The 20,821-nt window shown below is 37.5% G+C and overlaps 2 protein-coding genes across 2 annotated transcripts in view; one reads left to right on the top strand and one right to left on the bottom strand.

Moving 5' to 3' along the window:
* The window catches only part of LOC145693933 (cilia- and flagella-associated protein 299-like), a 29,373-nt gene extending 8,571 nt beyond the window's left edge, over positions 1–20,802 (top strand). The window contains exons 3-4 of the mRNA XM_081770090.1: positions 1,956–2,150; positions 20,552–20,802. Of these exons, the coding sequence (XP_081626216.1) occupies positions 1,956–2,150; positions 20,552–20,725 (369 nt within the window). The 3' untranslated portion in view covers positions 20,726–20,802. The remainder of the gene's footprint in view (positions 1–1,955; positions 2,151–20,551) is intronic.
* Positions 1–20,821, bottom strand: part of Nos (Nitric oxide synthase) — a 560,518-nt gene that overhangs the window by 264,124 nt on the left and 275,573 nt on the right. The window lies entirely within an intron of this gene.

The raw sequence follows: 20,821 nt of genomic DNA on the forward strand, positions 1-20,821 counted from the left end.
TCACTTGGCGGCGGCTGGGATCGAACTCGGGACCCCAAGCACCAGACGTGAACGCTCTACCACTGAGCCACCGCGGCCCCTTAATTATTATCAAATATATGTATACTTCAAAAATATGCTGCAAGAAGATTAAAGTAGCTTCATTTTAAAAATCTCTATTTAGCAGTACATACGTGTATATTTCGTTTTCACTGCTGAATTGAAAGTATTATATATGAATTTAATTTTTGAAGTTAACATTTGCTTGCTTATAAATTATACGTATACATCATGTTTTGGCATCCTCGCATGGATTTATCCTTTTGTTCTACCAATTGAGAGATCGAAACATTCAAGTACAGTTGTAAAAAAGTTTAGAAATGTACAGATGGTTTTCAAAACAATGGAAACACCTAGGTATATAGTTTGCAATGCGTAAACTAACGTTCCCATTATGAAACCTCGAACACATAAAAATGCGAAGTGGTAAGCGTGTAGCGCGTGGCTGTTGTTAGTAGTGTGATCGGTGATCGGTTGCAGTACACCAAGTGGACTAGAACGGAAGCGTGTATTGAAGCGATCAGACGGATATAATGGACGATGGGAGACCTTGAGTTTTAAAAAGAAATACCAAATTGTGAGCACGCGATAAGTTCGCAGAAATGCGTTGAGTGTGTCGCAAGGAGCAGTGTCCAAAATGATTATGGCAAACAGAACTTTATACCAACACAACATCGTCGAAGAGTAATACTGGATAGGAAAGAAGCCTTAGTGACAGGAATCACTGAGTTTTGAAGACTGTCACCAAAGATCGAGAGCGAATGTAGCAAAAATTACTACAGCTCAATTAGTAACTGGAGCATCCAATTTTTAGGTGTATCCATTACTTTGATAACCATCTGTAGTATCAACTCTGCTTATCCCTTTCTCCATTCTTACAATCTTTGCAGAATCATACTAGGGTTGACTTGCACACCAACTTGTTTATACGCAAATATCATTTAAAACTATTACGTAAGCTTCTTGGTTCTCGATGCTGGTCTAGTGGCTCCACGCCTTTGGTGCACGTTGGTCCTGGGTTTAATGCCTGATTCGATAGCACAAAAAATGTTAATTTCACAATCATTCAGTGTCATTAATTAGACTATCCGTCTCCTGTAGCCTAAAGGGCATATTCGTGGGACGTTAAACTAAAAAAAAAATATATATATATAAAAGTTCCTCAAATACCACTGTCTTAAGACTTTTAATAACTTCTGAAACGACCCGCTCGGGAGAGTAATGCTCCCGGAAGTACGTTTTTCGCGCGCTACTCTATCCAGCTGTTTTACGCGCTATCCTAGCCAGTTGTTTTAATTTGGTCACAAAATTTATATCATGGAGTACAAGGGGAACAAAACGAGCCCTGTGGGGTATCCAACCCGTTCCTACTACTACTACTACTACTTATCTGCACAAAAGTAAATAAATCACTTTTTCGAGTATTATTTTCGTTATAAAATGTAAAAAAATAACTTTCCTCGGGTTGGGTTTGAACTCACGCCAAAAGAGATTTTCGATACAGCGCTAGCCCACTCGGCCACGAATACCGACAACAGCAAAAGTTTGATTTCTGCTATTTGAATGCAATGTGGCAAGAAATGGATAACGCCAACCAATCAGAACTGTTTTTTTTTTTTCGTTCCTACTTCCGGCAGCATTACTCTCCTGAGCTAGTCCTCTTCTGAGGTCTTGACAGAATCGAAATCTTGCAGTCTTTGTAATAATCACTCCTGAATTAGACCGATGTAAGATATTGTAACTCTTAGGTCAAATGGTAGTTTCGAATAGAATGCCCGTTTGACTTATCTTCATTTATGATTTACGTAATTTATTTTTATTTGTCTAAGTTCTGACAACGTATAATGCAACTAACTTCCTTTTCTAACTGTAAAATTTAAATTACAAAAAGATTTCACATTTATATCTTTTTGCAGACTATCATCTTTATCCGAATAACCGAAAGTAATAATGAATTATCTGGCTACATTGACTACAGGAACCGCCTTAACATTGAAGAATGGCGACCTTATTTTGAAGGTCTTAAAAAAGTCAAACCCAACGCTTATGATTTGGGGTATTTCCACTGGCGAACAGGCAAGAACACCATGAGCCCTAGTCCAAATTATAAGGTATGCACTGTAAAAAAAAAGAGAATGTTTTCCACTATATATAAGACATTAACACGTAAAGTATCAAGAGATTAAATTGTTTTTTAACTGAATATTTGTGGACAAAAACATGTTGGGCGGTATTCAGAGAGAATTCGTTAATCAATGCTTAGTCATAGTTTAGTTAGTGAAATACTAGCTCTTTACTAAGGAAACTACTTTTTGGTATTTATAGTCTATTTTGAGTACAACTAAAAAGTTGATTTGGGTATGATTAACTAATATAATTCCAATGCAGCGGGTGAGAAAAATAAATGGTGGCAACTACGGGATGTAGATGTGCGTATGCGTATTCTTTACAAATGAAAATACATGAAATCTGAAATCCAAAATGTTGTGTCGCACAAGCTAAACAATGGTTTAAAAAGTATCCTCTGCTCTAGATTAATTAGTCACATGTGATTAACTTCGTCAAACTACTACGTCCTAATCAGAGACTCTGAATACACTTTTGATAACCATCCGTTAGTCAAACTCGTAGTAAGGCATTAATCAGGTTTCAAAACGACTCTGCATAAGGCCCGTTATATCTCTTTCAGCTTTGGTGCAAGTAACGGAGGAGTAACGATGCCCGTTAACAACTTCGAACAAATAGTGCACGGTTAATGAAACATAAAAATACTTTCCAAAAGTTAAATTGGAGTTACTTTTTATGAGGACAAAGGAAGTCTTTCGTAGAATGCAAGAGCACACGATGGCTCAGTGATAAAGCGCTTACGTCTATTGCGTAGGGGCCCTGGTTCGATACCCGGCCAAGTAAGTTTGTGGCGGACAACACCATGTACGTGGATTTTCCTGTTTCCTCCCACAGTCTCATTCCACTAATTCTTCCATCATCATTCACTTGTCCTAATCATTTGCCTCCCTTAGCCTGACAAGCATAAATGTGGGAAGTTAAACCGAAATATTTTATTTCCATTTCGTAGAATGCATCATAAATTTTTAGTGTATAAACCAGCCGAAATCGTGTAGTAGTGTCACTTGTACACCACGCAAAGGAGTTTGGTTTGTACTGGAGTGATATTTTCTCAACTAACATTGAAACCGGAACTGGTAGTAAATTTCTACAACTTCCGGTTTTAGTACCGCGATTAGAATGGAGATGATTTTGGAGTACTTAACTAAATGGAAAAGAAAACGCTTCACGCTATCTATTAGGTTCCTACTCTATAGCGCTGAAAGTTAAAACTGGAAATAGTTGATTTCTGCCTTTTCTGTTTTTCGTAGAGAAAGTGGAGAAAGAATATTTTCTTGCGACGCTTAATTGATTGAGGAAACCAGGTTCCTACTCTATAGCGCTGAAAGTTAAAACTGGAAATAGTTGATTTCTGCCTTTTCTGTTTTTCGTAGAGAAAGCGGAGAAAGAATATTTTCTTGCGACGCTTAATTGATTGAGGAAACCAGGTTCCTACTCTATAGCGCTGAAAGTTAAAACTGGAAATAGTTTACTTCTGCCTTTTCTGTTTTTCGTAGAGAAAGCGGAGAAAGAATATTTTCTTGCGACGCTTAATTGATTGAGGAAACCAGGTTCCTACTCTATAGCGCTGAAAGTTAAAACTGGAAATAGTTGATTTCTGCCTTTTCTGTTTTTCGTAGAGAAAGCGGAGAAAGAATATTTTCTTGCGACGCTTAATTGATTGAGGAAACCAGGTTCCTACTCTATAGCGCTGAAAGTTAAAACTGGAAATAGTTTACTTCTGCCTTTTCTGTTTTTCGTAGAGAAAGCGGAGAAAGAATATTTTCTTGCGACGCTTAATTGATTGAGGAAACCAGGTTCCTACTCTATAGCGCTGAAAGTTAAAACTGGAAATAGTTGATTTCTGCCTTTTCTGTTTTTCGTAGAGAAAGCGGAGAAAGAATATTTTCTTGCGACGCTTAATTGATTGAGGAAACCAGGTTCCTACTCTATAGCGCTGAAAGTTAAAACTGGAAATAGTTGATTTCTGCCTTTTCTGTTTTTCGTAGAGAAAGCGGAGAAAGAATATTTTCTTGCGACGCTTAATTGATTGAGGAAACCAGGTTCCTACTCTATAGCGCTGAAAGTTAAAACTGGAAATAGTTGATTTCTGCCTTTTCTGTTTTTTGTAGAGAAAGCGGAGAAAGAATATTTTCTTGCGACGCTTAATTGATTGAGGAAACCAGGTTCCTACTCTATAGCGCTGAAAGTTAAAACTGGAAATAGTTTACTTCTGCCTTTTCTGTTTTTCGTAGAGAAAGCGGAGAAAGAATATTTTCTTGCGACGCTTAATTGATTGAGGAAACCAGGTTCCTACTCTATAGCGCTGAAAGTTAAAACTGGAAATAGTTTATTTCTGCCTTTTCTGTTTTTCGTAGAGAAAGCGGAGAAAGAATATTTTCTTGCGACGCTTAATTGATTGAGGAAACCAGGTTCCTACTCTATAGCGCTGAAAGTTAAAACTGGAAATAGTTGATTTCTGCCTTTTCTGTTTTTCGTAGAGAAAGCGGAGAAAGAATATTTTCTTGCGACGCTTAATTGATTGAGGAAACCAGGTTCCTACTCTATAGCGCTGAAAGTTAAAACTGGAAATAGTTTATTTCTGCCTTTTCTGTTTTTCGTAGAGAAAGCGGAGAAAGAATATTTTCTTGCGACGCTTAATTGATTGAGGAAACCAGGTTCCTACTCTATAGCGCTTAAAGTTAAAACTGGAAATAGTTGATTTCTGCCTTTTCTGTTTTTCGTAGAGAAAGCGGAGAAAGAATATTTTCTTGCGACGCTTAATTGATTGAGGAAACCAGGTTCCTACTCTATAGCGCTGAAAGTTAAAACTGGAAATAGTTTATTTCTGCCTTTTCTGTTTTTCGTAGAGAAAGCGGAGAAAGAATATTTTCTTGCGACGCTTAATTGATTGAGGAAACCAGGTTCCTACTCTATAGCGCTGAAAGTTAAAACTGGAAATAGTTGATTTCTGCCTTTTCTGTTTTTCGTAGAGAAAGCGGAGAAAGAATATTTTCTTGCGACGCTTAATTGATTGAGGAAACCAGGTTCCTACTCTATAGCGCTGAAAGTTAAAACTGGAAATAGTTGATTTCTGCCTTTTCTGTTTTTCGTAGAGAAAGCGGAGAAAGAATATTTTCTTGCGACGCTTAATTGATTGAGGAAACCAGGTTCCTACTCTATAGCGCTGAAAGTTAAAACTGGAAATAGTTGATTTCTGCCTTTTCTGTTTTTCGTAGAGAAAGCGGAGAAAGAATATTTTTTTGCGACGCTTAATTGATTGAGGAAACCAGGTTCCTACTCTATAGCGCTGAAAGTTAAAACTGGAAATAGTTGATTTCTGCCTTTTCTGTTTTTCGTAGAGAAAGCGGAGAAAGAATATTTTCTTGCGACGCTTAATTGATTGAGGAAACCAGGTTCCTACTCTATAGCGCTGAAAGTTAAAACTGGAAATAGTTGATTTCTGCCTTTTCTGTTTTTCGTAGAGAAAGCGGAGAAAGAATATTTTCTTGCGACGCTTAATTGATTGAGGAAACCAGGTTCCTACTCTATAGCGCTGAAAGTTAAAACTGGAAATAGTTGATTTCTGCCTTTTCTGTTTTTCGTAGAGAAAGCGGAGAAAGAATATTTTCTTGCGACGCTTAATTGATTGAGGAAACCAGGTTCCTACTCTATAGCGCTGAAAGTTAAAACTGGAAATAGTTGATTTCTGCCTTTTCTGTTTTTCGTAGAGAAAGCGGAGAAAGAATATTTTCTTGCGACGCTTAATTGATTGAAGAAACCAGGTTCCTACTCTATAGCGCTGAAAGTTAAAACTGGAAATAGTTGATTTCTGCCTTTTCTGTTTTTCGTAGAGAAAGCGGAGAAAGAATATTTTCTTGCGACGCTTAATTGATTGAGGAAACCAGGTTCCTAGTCTATAGCGCTGAAAGTTAAAACTGGAAATAGTTTATTTCTGCCTTTGGTGTTTTTCGTAGAGAAAGCGGAGAAAGAATATTTTCTTGCGACGCTTAATTGATTGAGGAAACCAGGTTCCTACTCTATAGCGCTGAAAGTTAAAACTGGAAATAGTTGATTTCTGCCTTTTCTGTTTTTCGTAGAGAAAGCGGAGAAAGAATATTTTCTTGCGACGCTTAATTGATTGAGGTAACCGGTTCTCACTATCTGTTCCCGTTTTTACTGTTTACCGATCAGTGGTTAAACTAAAAAAAAATGGTTTAATTTTGCCACTTCCGATATGAATAAATGGTTAAGAAAGGAGATTATGTCTAATTTTAGGAAGCTAAATCGATTTAAAGAAAAATAAAGAGTCTCTCTCTCTCTTATCGTTTCCGCTTCATATAGATCAATATTGCAAACCTACCCTAACATCATTCCAGATGTTTAATAGCCATACTCAAACTTTCAAGGTTAAGTTTGTAGGCTTCCACAAGCTTGGATTTACACGGTTGCAAACCCAGAGGTTTGCACAGGCTTGGGCCTAGGCCGTGGGCTGGACTCGGGCCTACAAAGTATATAGCACTTAGGGCCCGGGCCGGGCTCAGGTCGTAAATTTTTAAATATACAACTGTATTTCTCGGACCTAACTTTGAAAATATACCGTACAATGATATTTATTTTGGCCGTTCATTGTGGAGAATTTTTAAAGCGTAACTGCAAAATTAAACCTCTAATTACTGTAAATAAAAAATACAATATACCGTATTAATTATCAAGTTTCTGTAATTCGGGCTTATTTCGGGACTCATTTGATTATCACATAAGCTCTTGGCGGGCTCGGGCTTAAATGCTAAAACATATTTCGGACTCGGGTTGTTGGGCCTTACATTATAAATTCACGGGCCGGGCCGGGCCCGGGCTAAAAATTCCGGCCCGTGCAGACCTCTATGCAGACCTAACCAAAGATACATCAAACCCGGTATTCTCTCAATTGCAAGTTTCCCTCATACTCGCCAATAATAGGTAATTTAAGGCTAGCTTTCAAAATCTCTTAAATTGATACATGTGTCAAGCATAACTTAAAATTTACACGTGACAAAGCGGTGCACAAAGAGAATCTCTAAAGTTGAGTCTAATTCGTACGTGTTTTTGGCGCAGCCTTCTTCATGTCGTCTGGTTTTACAGGTTTCTACGTCAACGCTATATAGACTTGAAGCATCACTTATACATTACATTAGGCACAGCCATACACAGAGAGAAACTTCAAGGTTAAATCTATGAAGGAAAATTAAGGGCAAACTTATACTTACTGTAGACGTGCTTGGTTACTGGGTAAAATTGTAGCGGATCTCTATCACTTGTGGTTTTAGTGGAAACTTAAAGATAAGGGATAAAATGTATCCATGGAACGCTTAAGCGTTGTTGTACTTCCAACCGATGCTTTAGACCCTTCGCAGAGCGTCATAGCATCACTGGCCGTTCATTGGCAATTGACTTGACTTGACTTGTAAAGCATTTGCATCAAACTTGAATGGAACACTGAATGCAAGGTTGCCCCCATGTAACTTCGTTACTGGAATCCAGCTTGCGGCATGCATGCACGTTTTCCAATCAAGCTGAATGCAAGCTTGGCCGACTTGCAATTCAAGCTTACAGCAAGAGGTTTGCAACCGACGTAAGAACCGGAAACACTTCACTTCTACCACTTCCGGATTGAACTCTAACTTTGTCAACGAATTTGATTATTAACTTTAGACCCTGTATATACTGGTCAAAATTGATAGTGATCCATCAGATCTTGAGAATTTTTGCCTTCTGGACAGACAGAGTAAATTTATAAATTTTTGCTATTTCGAACTCCTTAAATATTAATTACTAAATTTCGTTATGATACTTGATTATAATTGCACGTGGGTAATGTATGTCTAATAGTGCTTTTGTTTTAATCCTGTCACTGAAATTGAACATATGTAATCATCTAAACAATTCTTTACTTCTGTATAGACAGAAACTTACACAGAGATATTTTACTATGGTTGATGGTAAATAGGGAAAGAATATTACATAAGAAATAGTGTATGAATATTTAAGTCAAAAAGTATAAAAATATAGGAAGAACCTATTTTCCTGATCGTACTTTCTAAATATATATATAACACTCCGGAACAAGAAGCGCGTCTGGATGCGCGGACACGCTTCGGTAAATGCAACCGCTACTTCTTCAGACTTCTTTCTCACTACTGACATCTATGGTATTTACATTGCAATCTGCGAAATATTAGGTGTAACATATTATTCTTCCTAATACTTCAAATTCCATATATTCTTGAATATACTCTAATAGCAAAGACTACTTGCAAACCCCTTGTTGTTAGCTTGAATTGCAAGTCGGCCAAGCTTGCATCCAGCTTGATTGGGAAACGTGCATGCATGTCGCAAGCTGGATTCCAGTAACGAAGTTGCATGAGGTGCAACCTTGCATTCAGTGTTTCATTCAAGTTTGATGCAAACGCTTTACAAGTCAAATCAATTGCCAATGAACGGCGAGTAATGCTATGACGCTCAGCGAGGGATCTAAAGCATCGCTTGCAAGTACAACAAGAGGCAGATTGTATGAAAGCATGCGTTTCAAGTGCAAGCGTAGAAAGCCAAAAGCCAAGCAACCGGTAATTGACCGAAAGCTTTCTTGCTACTAGGGTAAAATTACTTGAATATAAGGTGCAACCCAAAATTCAAAAAACAAAGTAAGCGTTCGCGAATATAAGACAAAAGTCAAACTTTTAGACCGTATGCAAAAGACATTAAAGTAGGGGCTTCATTCTCACTACGACTATCTTATATTTTATTGTTAGTATAGAGGGAACCCTTTGAAGATATTTGTGCTGTTTATTGGTAAAATACGTTATCAAAAGCAACAACCAGAAGATGGTTCAGTGGCTTTCGTCCTATAAATTACGAATGTCTATGATGCTCCTCGCAGTAAGTCACCAATGATAGCAAAAGTGAATAATATACATCGATCAAGATCGGCATGTAAACAATCACCTAAAAGTCCATCACCAAATAGTGTTAAGCCATTTAGGGAAAGCTGGCTACAAAAATAATCTCGACGTTTCGGTACCACATGATGTGACGAAATAAAACGTTTCTCAATGTAGTGAATCTGTATTGAAACGTAACGAACTCGAGCCATTTCTGAAGTGGTTGATCACGAGTGATGAAAGATCGATAACCTACGCCAAGAATGTGCGAAAAAGATGATGGTCGAAGTTAGAAGCTCGACAGTTTGTAGCAAAGCCCACACTGTCGTCACAGGAAGGTGCGTTTCGTGTAATTGAAAGGTCGTCGTACATCACGAGCTGCTACCACCGGGCAGAATGATAGACTCGGGCCTGTACTGCCGACAGTTAGCTGAGTACCCCTAGCAATTCAAAAAGAAGGGCCGGAACTAATCAACAGAAAGGGTGTCTTATACCACGCTGACAACGCTATACCGCATACATTTTTAACGACCCGACAGAAATTAAGAGAACTTGGTTGGGAGATTTTAATGCATCTACCATATAGGACGGAGATAGTACCGTTAGACTATCATTTGGTCTGGTCTCTCTAAATCTTCCTAAATGGTGGTAAGTTAGTTTCAGAAAAGGCCTGTGAAAGCCATGTTTCAATATAACATAAAAGTACTCTAACAACAGGATAATGGTGTAGCTGGGAAAATATCAGCTTATCCAACAAAATGGTGCATACCTGATAGATCACATCTTTGGACAATTCTTTCCCATAAAACAATTACCAAATAATATTATAGATTTTGCACTCGTCTTTTGATACATTAAAAACACGTGTTTACTTACTATGAAGAACATTGCAGTTATCTCTCTCTCTTTCGAACTTGTTTTCCCCTCCCCTCAAAAAGAAACGAAAACAATCAACGCCAATTGAATTTTCTTGCCTTTTCAATAATTCAAAACAAACTAAAGAACGTAGCAAAATCTTATCCACTTGTTTGTCCTCCCTCACCAGGTGTCAGCACATGTAGAAAAGTAGTTGTGCAAACAAAAAAAAACTTTGCCAATAGATGGCAGGACTATAGACAAAAAAATTCTATCGATTCGGAAAACACAAGAGGTGAGACTTTCTCTCCTTCATGTTCAATAAAGCTTATTGTTCTTCGAAAATTGCTATCTGCAAGAACAATATTTATCCCTCTCTTTTAAGACAATAAGGATGTCAAACATCAGGTTTTTATTTCAATTTGGAAAATGTTTATCAAGAAATTTTTACCAACACCAATGATGTTACCATTAGATCATGTCGGAAATGCTTATCTATGAATCTTTTAAATGCAATACCCATAAATTTGGCACTCATTTCGAATTAGGTGTGTCATCCAAAGTTTTAATAAAATTTTCAGTTCTCAAATTGCATCTAAAATGGAGGCCTTATATGACAAGATGTCAAATTATTGGCAAAGGGAGGGAATATAATCCGTTTATTATTATTATTATTATTATTATTATTATTATTATTATTATTATTATTATTATTATTATTATTTGGTATATTTGGTATATTGAACTTGCTCATAAAAATATTCAGCTTAAACACTCTCTAAAACAAAATATTTTACTAGTTATAGCACATAGGTATGCCATTTGCGGTGGTATTGGGTACCGTAAGGACGTAAATGTTTTCAATGTTATATATCATACAGGACCGGATTTAGGGGGGTGCACCGGAGCACGTGCACCACCACCCCTCCATTTTGAATATAAACTATCTAAAGTGAGAAACTGGCAGTGGAAATAACAATATTTTCCTAAAATTTCATGTCATGTTTCCGTTTCGGGCTTAAAAAAGAAAGCGGTTTTGCTGAACACAATAGTTTGTCAGTTCCTCATACATATCACAGATGCCTAACGGCATTTAAAAAAAAATATTTGATTCAAATGTACTGATAGTTATTGGTACACCCCCTCAGAAAATCCTGGATCAGGTCCTGTATATATATATATATATATATATATATATATATATATATATATATATATATATATATTAACTGGATCTGCGGTCTCTATACAGAGTATCATTCACATATAAGCATGAATCTCCTTGTCATTCCTCACAACATCTGTATATCTCCCTTTACAGACACGAGTGAGACATCTTGATAAAAATCGCAAGAGGTACCATAAAGGGGAGGTTTTTTCAATATCTCGCACCGTTTCCAAGATTTAAGCCTACTTCCGGTTGGAGTTTTTAATTCATGTAGGATCAGTGTTTTCTTTCTTCTTGCATTTAGTATGTAATAAGCAAATACATTACACACCAGAGTTGGAGTGGGTCAGTGGGTCGGTGGGTCAGTGGGTCAAGTGGGTCAAGTTTTCTGAGTGGGTCAGTGGGTCGTGGGTCAACAGCATGTGACCCACTGTGGCCCACCACCCACCGTGACCCACTGCGACCCACCACCCACCATGACCCACTGTGACCCACCACCCACCGTGACCCACTGTGACCCACCACCCACCATGACCCACTGTGACCCACCACCCACCGTGACCCACTGCGACCCACCGACTCAGTATGGTCTACCGACCCTCTCTGCTCACTGCATTGTAGACAGTATCTTCTGAAGACTGGTAAATTTGTCTGTTTTACTTTCAAGACCTTCATTTCCCTTTCTTTTCCACTTGTTTCTGTCTACCTACCTGAGGTGAGTATATCTAACCAAGTGAAAAAAGAACTTCAGGCACTTTTGGATATTGATATTTTTAATTGTAATAATAGCAATAGGACTTACACTACAACTTGGCTTTCGAGACCTGTGAGTTTTTAGAGCTAACTACTGGAAAAAAACATTTTTGAATCACTGTAATATATTAAAAAAATGCATGTAACTATGTGTGCCTGATCATCACGGTCAAATTGCCAAGTCAAATGAAATTACTTTTGGTATATAGTTCGGCCTTAATCCAAATTGGGACGTTATATTGCTTTTATTATAATGCATAATATCCTAAGGAGGTAGTGAGGATTCAAATTTTTGCGGGAAAAAAATGAGTATCTCGCAACCCGTTAAACTTACGGAGCTGAAATTCAGTGTATTAACTCTTTATTGAAAATAAACAGAATGTGTCCTAGCATTTTTAAAATTCTCCTTTATGTGGGAGAGGGGCACTTTTCTATATATGGAAAATTGGTAGTGAGTTGGTTTGTAAAAATTAGGGATGGGCACGAGAGAGTTCGAGCGAGTTTTCTTTGAAACTCGACTCGACTCGAAACAGACATGTTTGAACTCGACTCGAGAACTCGGCTCGAAAAATTTCCTCCAACTCGACTCGAAACTCGACTCAACTCGACTCAACGTTCGAGTTTCGAGTTGAGCCAAATCGAGCCTAATCGTGTGTGTAGTTCAAGTACTCTCTTCAAATATTATACATACACAATACAATTATTATCAATGACACTACTACTTCTTCTTCTTCTTCTTCTTCTTCTTCTTCTTATTATTATTATTATTATTATTATTATTATTATTATTATTATTATTATTATTATTATTATTATTATTATTATTAATTTCAGCACGCAAAGTGTCACACATGTAAATATTTTTGTGAAAGCAGAGAAATGAACTTGTTTTTCCGACTGCCTATAGCTGTGCGATTCTTCCTGTTATTTGAGGAGTGTCTGCAAATTTTGACTATCATAGCTTTGCTCAAATTAATGACACACTGCCGCAGAAAAGTAATTTTGTTCTTCTCCTATTTTTATTGCCTCCTATAAAAAAGGAAAGAGCTTAAAACTATTCAGTAAAGAAAAGTCTGAACCTCTGTAGGGAGGGACCTCTGATTACAGATTCCGTTTGGTGGTAACTTGTTTACTTGCAGAGTTGCAGGGCTGTTGAACAATAAACCACACGTGTTCAGTTGCAGTCCAGTCTAAATCTGTAAGAACATTTGCCTCCAATGAATAAGATAAAAGAGAATTTCCGGCCATACAAAATATGAAGAAGCGAAGTCATCACTTTATTTACCATGATGTGTGTGTGGGGGGGGGCGGTAGCTCAGTAGTAGAGCGTTCACCTCCGGTGCTTGGGGTCCCTAGTTCGATTACAGCTCGCGCCGTGTGGACTTTGTGGTGGACAAACACCGTGCTCGTGGGTTTTCTCGGGATTCTCCCGTTTCCTCACACTTTCTTCATTCCACTATTTCACTCATCTCTCATCATCACCGTCTCCTTTAGCCTAACCGGCAAAACCGTGGGACATAAAACTTAAAGATTCATTTCGTTTTTACCATGATACGAGAGGATTTAGCGAACATCATGATAATTGTCACTTCTGGTAAAATTAAGTTATTAGGTGAACCGGATTGGTATTAAACCACAAGGGAAACTTGTTTGGTATGTGTCATTGTATCGAACTGCATAGGAATGATGAACTTTCTTTTCATACTTACTCGAAAGTCAGAAAATGTGGCATACAATTATGTTTCCACGAGCTGCCCATATTATACAAATAACAACATTGTTATCCGAAATAGGCTTTTTATAATATTGTTAATAATAATATTATTATTATTATTATTATTATTATTAATAATAATAATAATAATAATATGTAGAAACTAGATGACGATTATTCTTATCGCAAGAAATTCTAAATATGAGGAATTTAAAAATACCATAGGAAAATTATAAAGCTAAAGACAATATAGAAATATTACTAAAGAGTATTATGAAGTTACTTTAAAGTTAAGTATGATTTCTTTTGTCACTAGCATTCTTTATAATGATTGATACTAACAGAAAAACAGACTAATAAACCAATATGTTAATACTGAAAAATTAGTAATTTCTCCACATAGCCTATGATAAGATATTCAGAAAAGTGATCAATTTTGAATTATCCCTTTTATTAATCATTCATAATGGGAGCCATTTCAACACAGCTATACACAGTCACATATATAAAGACAAGGAGATTTAATGTTGATAATTATGGTTGGAGGGGTTATTCGAGATATATATGATAAAATATTGGAAAATATGGTAAATTTTATGTATTAATTAATTAATTACGAGTATTCATAACGTGAGAGCTGCTTCAACACGGCTATAGCATAAAGGTGTATACCAGGAGATAAATTGATGCCCACATCAATTTGATTAAAGAGGGGTTACATGAGACACATCTTGTATAGGCCTATATCCATCTTAGAATACCCCGGCAACCCTGTTTTTTTTTTTTTTTCTGTTCTGGAGTTAGCAGTTATCTGAATCACCGCGGTGCTCCGCCCGTATTTAGGATTGTCAACGGATCGAGTGGCTCGGCTCACAGCTCATCTACTATCGAGCCGAACCGAGAAATGAACCGAGTCAACACCTCACCTAACCGAGACGGCAAAAACCGATGGCTCACCAGGGCCGAACCGAACCGATTCGGTGGCTCATTCCGAACGAGTCGGCTCAGGCCATCGGCTCAATTGAGCCGAGCCGATGGCTCATTCCAACCGAGCCGGCTCGAGCTGTTTGCTCAGTTGAACCGAGCCGAGCCCGTTGACATCACTACCCGGGTTGGGCTTCTGCTTAGGTTCAGAAATACGACCGTGCAGGTCTCATCCTTGATGGTAAAAACTACAGTATATACATATATTGGTGCTCACGACATTTGAGACTGTCCTTTTATTTAAAAAAAAAAAAAAAAATCTATTGTGCTCTCGTTATCGAGACGAGATGAGATGCAAGCAGTGTCCCCTCTCGTGAGCAACACTAAAAGTATTCCACAGTACGGCTTACATTTCTCATGGCTTTCGCTTTACAGTTTAATCAGGCCATGATTTCAAATCGAGCTAAAACGAGCTAAACGAGCGACCCATGTACCAAACTTGACTCGACTCGAAACTCGATCTCAAAAACAGTAACTCAGCTCGAAACTCGACTCGAGAAAACAACCTTTCACACGGCTCGAAACTCGACTCGAATTCGAGTCGAGTTTCGAGTCGAGTTTCAGCTCGACTCGTGCCCACCTCTAGTAAAAATGATCGAAAACGATCGATGTTATTTAAGAAAAAAAATCAGAAACAAAAAATACAATGCTTGGCTTCATATATCCATTGCTTTCTGTTATAATAATTGCTGAAGCTTATGTTTATTATATGGAGCGCTTACAGCACAGGGCAATCAACCCATAAAGTTGTGAGAAAAATAGGCATAAAATTTGTACTGTAAGCTTAATTACACGAAACTTTTAAGTCTGGATTGTACGCATAATTGTATGGAAAATTTTACACTTTTTTCCTTTATGTTGATCTACTTACTTTAATTTGGATCTTTGAAATTTTATCGTTTTTTCCAGTGAAAATTATTGATAATTCAACAAGGAAATAATTATATTATGATAATTTAATTGAAATTCATCGTAATTTGGCACATGGCAAACAGCAGTGTGGTAATTGAAGAGGAAGGAGGGAAATTCCCATTCACCTCTGAACACTTTCCAGGAACCTCGTTCCCTTTCGCTTTCTAGACGGGGTAGGAAACTTGGTAATGGTATCAAACCTTCATGTGTAACTACAAAAATTAAATTTATAAGCAAATAAGAAATCATCAGTTTACCAGGCTTTAATTGATAATTTATTCACAAGATTCCCTATCAAAGGTGTGGTAGGTGAAGCTTCTGTTCTACATGGGTCGACATTGCCAACTGACATGGTCGATATGGAAAAGATGTTGTATGGTGATGGAGAGATGATACTTCTTGCTGAGTATTTCAAACCTGACCAAGAAAAATCGTTATCAGACTTGAGTCTAACAAGTAGATTGTCGATGAGAAGTTGCAGAAATCGGGTAGAAGTATTATCAATTTCCACGACAGAGTGCAAACGGGGATTTCTCCTTATGAATTTACAGATGACATATTAGAAATAGACTAAGTGCTCAAACATTGTCTAACTTGTTGCTCATCAATGTTAATGACCCACCGCTAGACAAGCTCGAAATAGACGAGCTAGTTATTTCTTGGCTGAAGGATGGACATCATTCCGCTGCGGACGATTTACCACGAAAAAGTTACCAACAGGAAATAAATCCGATTTCAGATTTGTTTTAAGGTGGAAAATTACGAGTTATAGAAAATGTATACTTGTATTACTAATGGCTAATTACTTATGTTATTCAACTTTGTACCTAATTTTTAGTAAGTCTCTTCTTTGCTTTAGGTAAACTACTTTGAATAAATATTTATAATAATTGCAGTTATGCATATTTGTAACTTATATTTAACGTGGTGTTTTAGTGATTACACAAATTACAATTATGAGGATGCTTTATGGAAATGCTCTCACATAGGGTACCAGACCACCTTTATACACTATGAAAAACTGATTTTTCAAGTTTTTTGTGAGAAAAATACTGTGAACTGAGAAACCATAACCTTTTCCATATTGTACAGGGATATTTTCCTGCGAATAGAAGTTTCTTGGGGAATGCGTTGAGAAATTAACACTTGCAAGAATACTCTCTTAGTACAAGTATATTTTAGGCACACACTAATTTCCCCCCACCCCCCACCCCGAACTGCTTCAATTTCCTCACTGACAAACACTTTACCATTTTATATCATAAAGGTCAGATCCGCCGTTATTGTAACAGAGTTGTGCTTGAGCGATTGACTAGAAATTCAAACTTCGATTAGTGATAATTCCGCACTCTTGTTTTATTACAAGTGTAAACTCTTTAGTCAGTTCAGAAGAGGCCGTGGATCGTGTTCAGAGTTGTGACGATGAATTTTGGTGAGTCAGAGTAGGTCAAAGTGGATGAGAGTAGTTCATGGTGGGTGATGGGTCAGAGTGGGTCACCGTGAGTGGTGGGTCAGAGTGGGTCACCGTGGGTGGTGGGTCAGAGTGAGTTACCGTGGGTGGTGGGTCAGAGTGGGTCACCGTGGGTGGTGGGTCATGGTGGGTCACAGTGGGTCATGGTGGGTGGTGGGTCAGAGTGGTTCACGGTGGGTGGTGGGTCATGGTGGGTGGTGGGTCAGTGGGTCGTGGGTCAAGTTTTTATTGGCCCACGCCAACTCTGTTACACACACAATTAATTATAATGTCATATAGGGTGTTCATTGGGCAAAACACCCCAAAACAATGAAGATTCATCTTTGACTGGAGAAATTGTTATCCTTCGTTTTTCAATATCATTTGGCAATGAAACGAATGCCTGAGATATATACTACCCTTTATGCAAATTTGTGGTGTTGGGATGTATAACTCGTAGGATATGATGCTTTACTTTTTTCAAAATTTCAACACTTCCAGTGTACCTCTAAAAATGTAATAAAGAAATAACTGCCATTTTTTAAAAATATTTAATCAGAACTGAACAATCCACACAAAATTTTCAATCGATCACTGAAAACGGCATCTTTCTAGAGTCCATGGTTCCCGAGAACTCATTGTCGAAATAATTGGCAACAAACATATAAACGTTCACAAATATATGCACTTTTCTATCATATATATATATATATATATATATAGTATTGGGGCATTATCGATATCTATATTCCTAAGCACGTCACGTATGAGGGGTGACGTCACTCGACTAGCACACTGGTTGTGGAAGGGGAAAGGAGAAAGGAAACCGCCTGGGTCTTGTGTGTTCGGTGCTATCCTGAGATTTGCCTGGTGTGAATTAAGAAATCCCAGGAAAAACCTCATTCAGGGTAACTGCCTGAGATAGCTGTTACATTTTTTCGACCCACTGTTCCCACAGGGAATCGAACCCGGGATAGCTCGCATTAAAGGTAACAATATTCACGATTATACTACGCGAGACTACATAAATATATCGGATCGGATGTTCCCTATGAGATGGATAGGACGAAGACCACGTGTTGCGGAATACCCACCTCGATTTCTGGATTTAACCTCGTAAACTTATTTTTTAGGGTGAGGAACTGCAACGCACACACATACAAACCCTTGAAAATCTGGGAAATCAAATAGAGCAAACCTATGATGTTATACCATTAGCTCTGTTCCACGTCGTTGATGACGATGTATTGTGGCGGAAGATGGCCCTTTTTTAACTTTACCATTTTTAAGGTACACAATACCACAAAAATTATATACAAAATGTATCTCCAATTGAAACATATGTGTATATAATACATATATGCTCGAATGGGAGATATATTTTCTTCAAAGGGGAGTGTGTACTATGAGTCACCTTGTATATTCACTGTCGTTTCTTGCAAAACTATTTCGCTTGCATTTTCGCCATCGGCGAACAATGATCATGTCTTCCTAATATCTGGTACCTCTCAGAAGTCTCCCTTCACTTGTTTCCGATTTTCCATGACTATTTACACGAGTTTGTATGTGAGGGCCTCCCTTGTATGGAAACCTTCATTCAAGAAATTAATCTTCCAGTTCAATGAGTAATCAATAAATCAACTCAATCAAAATTCAAGTTGAATGAGATGATATGGTAGGTAATGCTCACGCATTTAGTGTATGTGGTCCGATTCCCGACCGGCGAACATAAAAAAATTAACGCATTACAGTGGCTCGAATACTACCTACAAGTACAGGTCCACATATAGCTTCAGTGTTCAAAGTTTATCAATCACCTTTCCCCTCTCTGTTCGGGAACTGAGGTAAGTTACCAGAAAAACCACTATTTAAATGAAAACAGTGTCCCAATGTTGTCCACTCACATTTTGAGTCTGTCTCCCCCCTTCGAAGACAACTTTTCTGGAAGAAAACCTGGTCGAAATGCATACTGTTCTCAATTCTTACAAAAGTGCTTCTTAGGCCAGTTTTATACTATGTTCATTCTTACTTTTCAGCAACAACAAACAAAACATTGTATCATTTAATATTCAGAAGTCTGATTGATTAGCAAACATTGTATCATTTAATATTCAGAAGTCTGATTGATTAGTTATGATTCAGTTGTATGTTTATGGAAAGAAGGGTAAATTAGACAGGGTTGCACCGAGCCGACTGACACATTTCAAACTTGAATATTGCACAGGTGTAATAACTTATATTGGTTGGCGGGATGGGAACAGAAAGAACGCCACGTTATAAAGTCAGACGCAGTGCATGTTTGTACACTGTAATATTGCTATATTCACATTGTAATTATTTTATTATCACCTCATTTTCTTTTTAGTCGGCCCGAATAGCCATGTGGTCTACAAGGCTAGACAACCGACATATTAGGGATCGCGGGTTCCAGTCCCTCCTCGGACATGTTTTTGTTGTACTTTTTACCTTACATTTCATTGTTATCTTTCTCTTTCATAGTGGTTCGGATCCCCTTTACACTATAAGTCCCGTCCTATATAGCTTCGGAGCTGACATAGGACGTAACAATGGCATCATTCAACTTTGTTTTTCAAATGCATCAATATTTTGTGACACTGCTGACATTTTGCTATGTTATACTATCGGTGTTATGCATTTGAACTAAATTCATAGTATGAGACCCAGATTCCTTTATTACCCTTTGTTACCACATTTCAGACTTCTCCATTGAACATTTTCAGCACACGTAGCTCCAACTGTGTGAAACACTATACCATTACACTTCACTGTTATGTTTAGTGGTAATAGTGCATTTTAAATCTGTGCACATTAAAAATAGTTCTATTTTAAACAAAATATTTTTATGCTGAGTTGGCAACATTGCTTTACATATGGCAACACTATTTTTGGTTTTCGATAGGACATTTGTTCACAGTATATTGTGCAACTTTTGTTTTGATTGCTTTAACGGTTTTCAAGATATTTACTTTAAACGTACATAATCCATAATACAAACTTTTCGATATTCAAATTTTGAAGCCCCGTAGCTCCTATTCTTCTGGTCCATACCACCTTAAATTTTGTTCATGTTCATTTCTCATGATGCTCTATCAGATGTGCTATGTGACAATCAGTTTTGAACGAAATTTGAGGGACCTTCCCGTCCGAGAACGTGAAGAGACCAAAATTGAAGTTTCGTTTTAAAAAGCGTTGCACTTCTGGCACAGACTTAATTTTGTTATAACTACGAACTGAGGTAACACGATGTTCTTTGCTCCATTGCTCCCCTTCGACTGACCATATAAGGTAGCATTATTTCCTCTTTCGGTTCTCACCCCGGTAACCATTATAACTTATTACACCTTCGTAATTTTCAAGTTTGATATGTGCAAGCGGCTCGGCGCCAGTCTTTACACGTGGTTATCGACGACGTTTCGTAGAGAACATTCACATAGCTGATAGCAGATGACGTCACGAAAAACGTCATCGTTATATACCTATATATGCACAGAGTAATTCTATTACTTCATTAATTGTGCTTTAGTGCATCATTAGTGTTATTATGTAATTTTATTTTTGTTAATTATAACGTTTTAGTTTTATGTGATTGTTTTATGTTTTATGATCATCCCCAAAACATCCTTTTCCAGGTGTTGACTGATCCAAAGCGAGGATTGTTATTCCAAAACCGCCATGATGGAAAGGTAATTTACGTGGATCCTTCATTATCAAGTCCAGGTTGCAACACAGTGAGAACAACTATACGTACCAATATGTATTCACAGGTCGTTTTATACGATCATGTTGTAAGAAGAAAACATTAAACATAACCAGAAATGAAGTAAATCATTCGGCTGTTTTATATTCCTAGAGAATAAAAGTTTTCTTTATTTAATTATTATACGTATTAACCTTCTTTC

The sequence above is a fragment of the Thermobia domestica genome, chromosome 9 (assembly GCF_964235325.1).
Source record: "Thermobia domestica chromosome 9, izTheDome1.hap1.1, whole genome shotgun sequence".
Classification (NCBI taxonomy): domain Eukaryota; kingdom Metazoa; phylum Arthropoda; class Insecta; order Zygentoma; family Lepismatidae; genus Thermobia; species Thermobia domestica.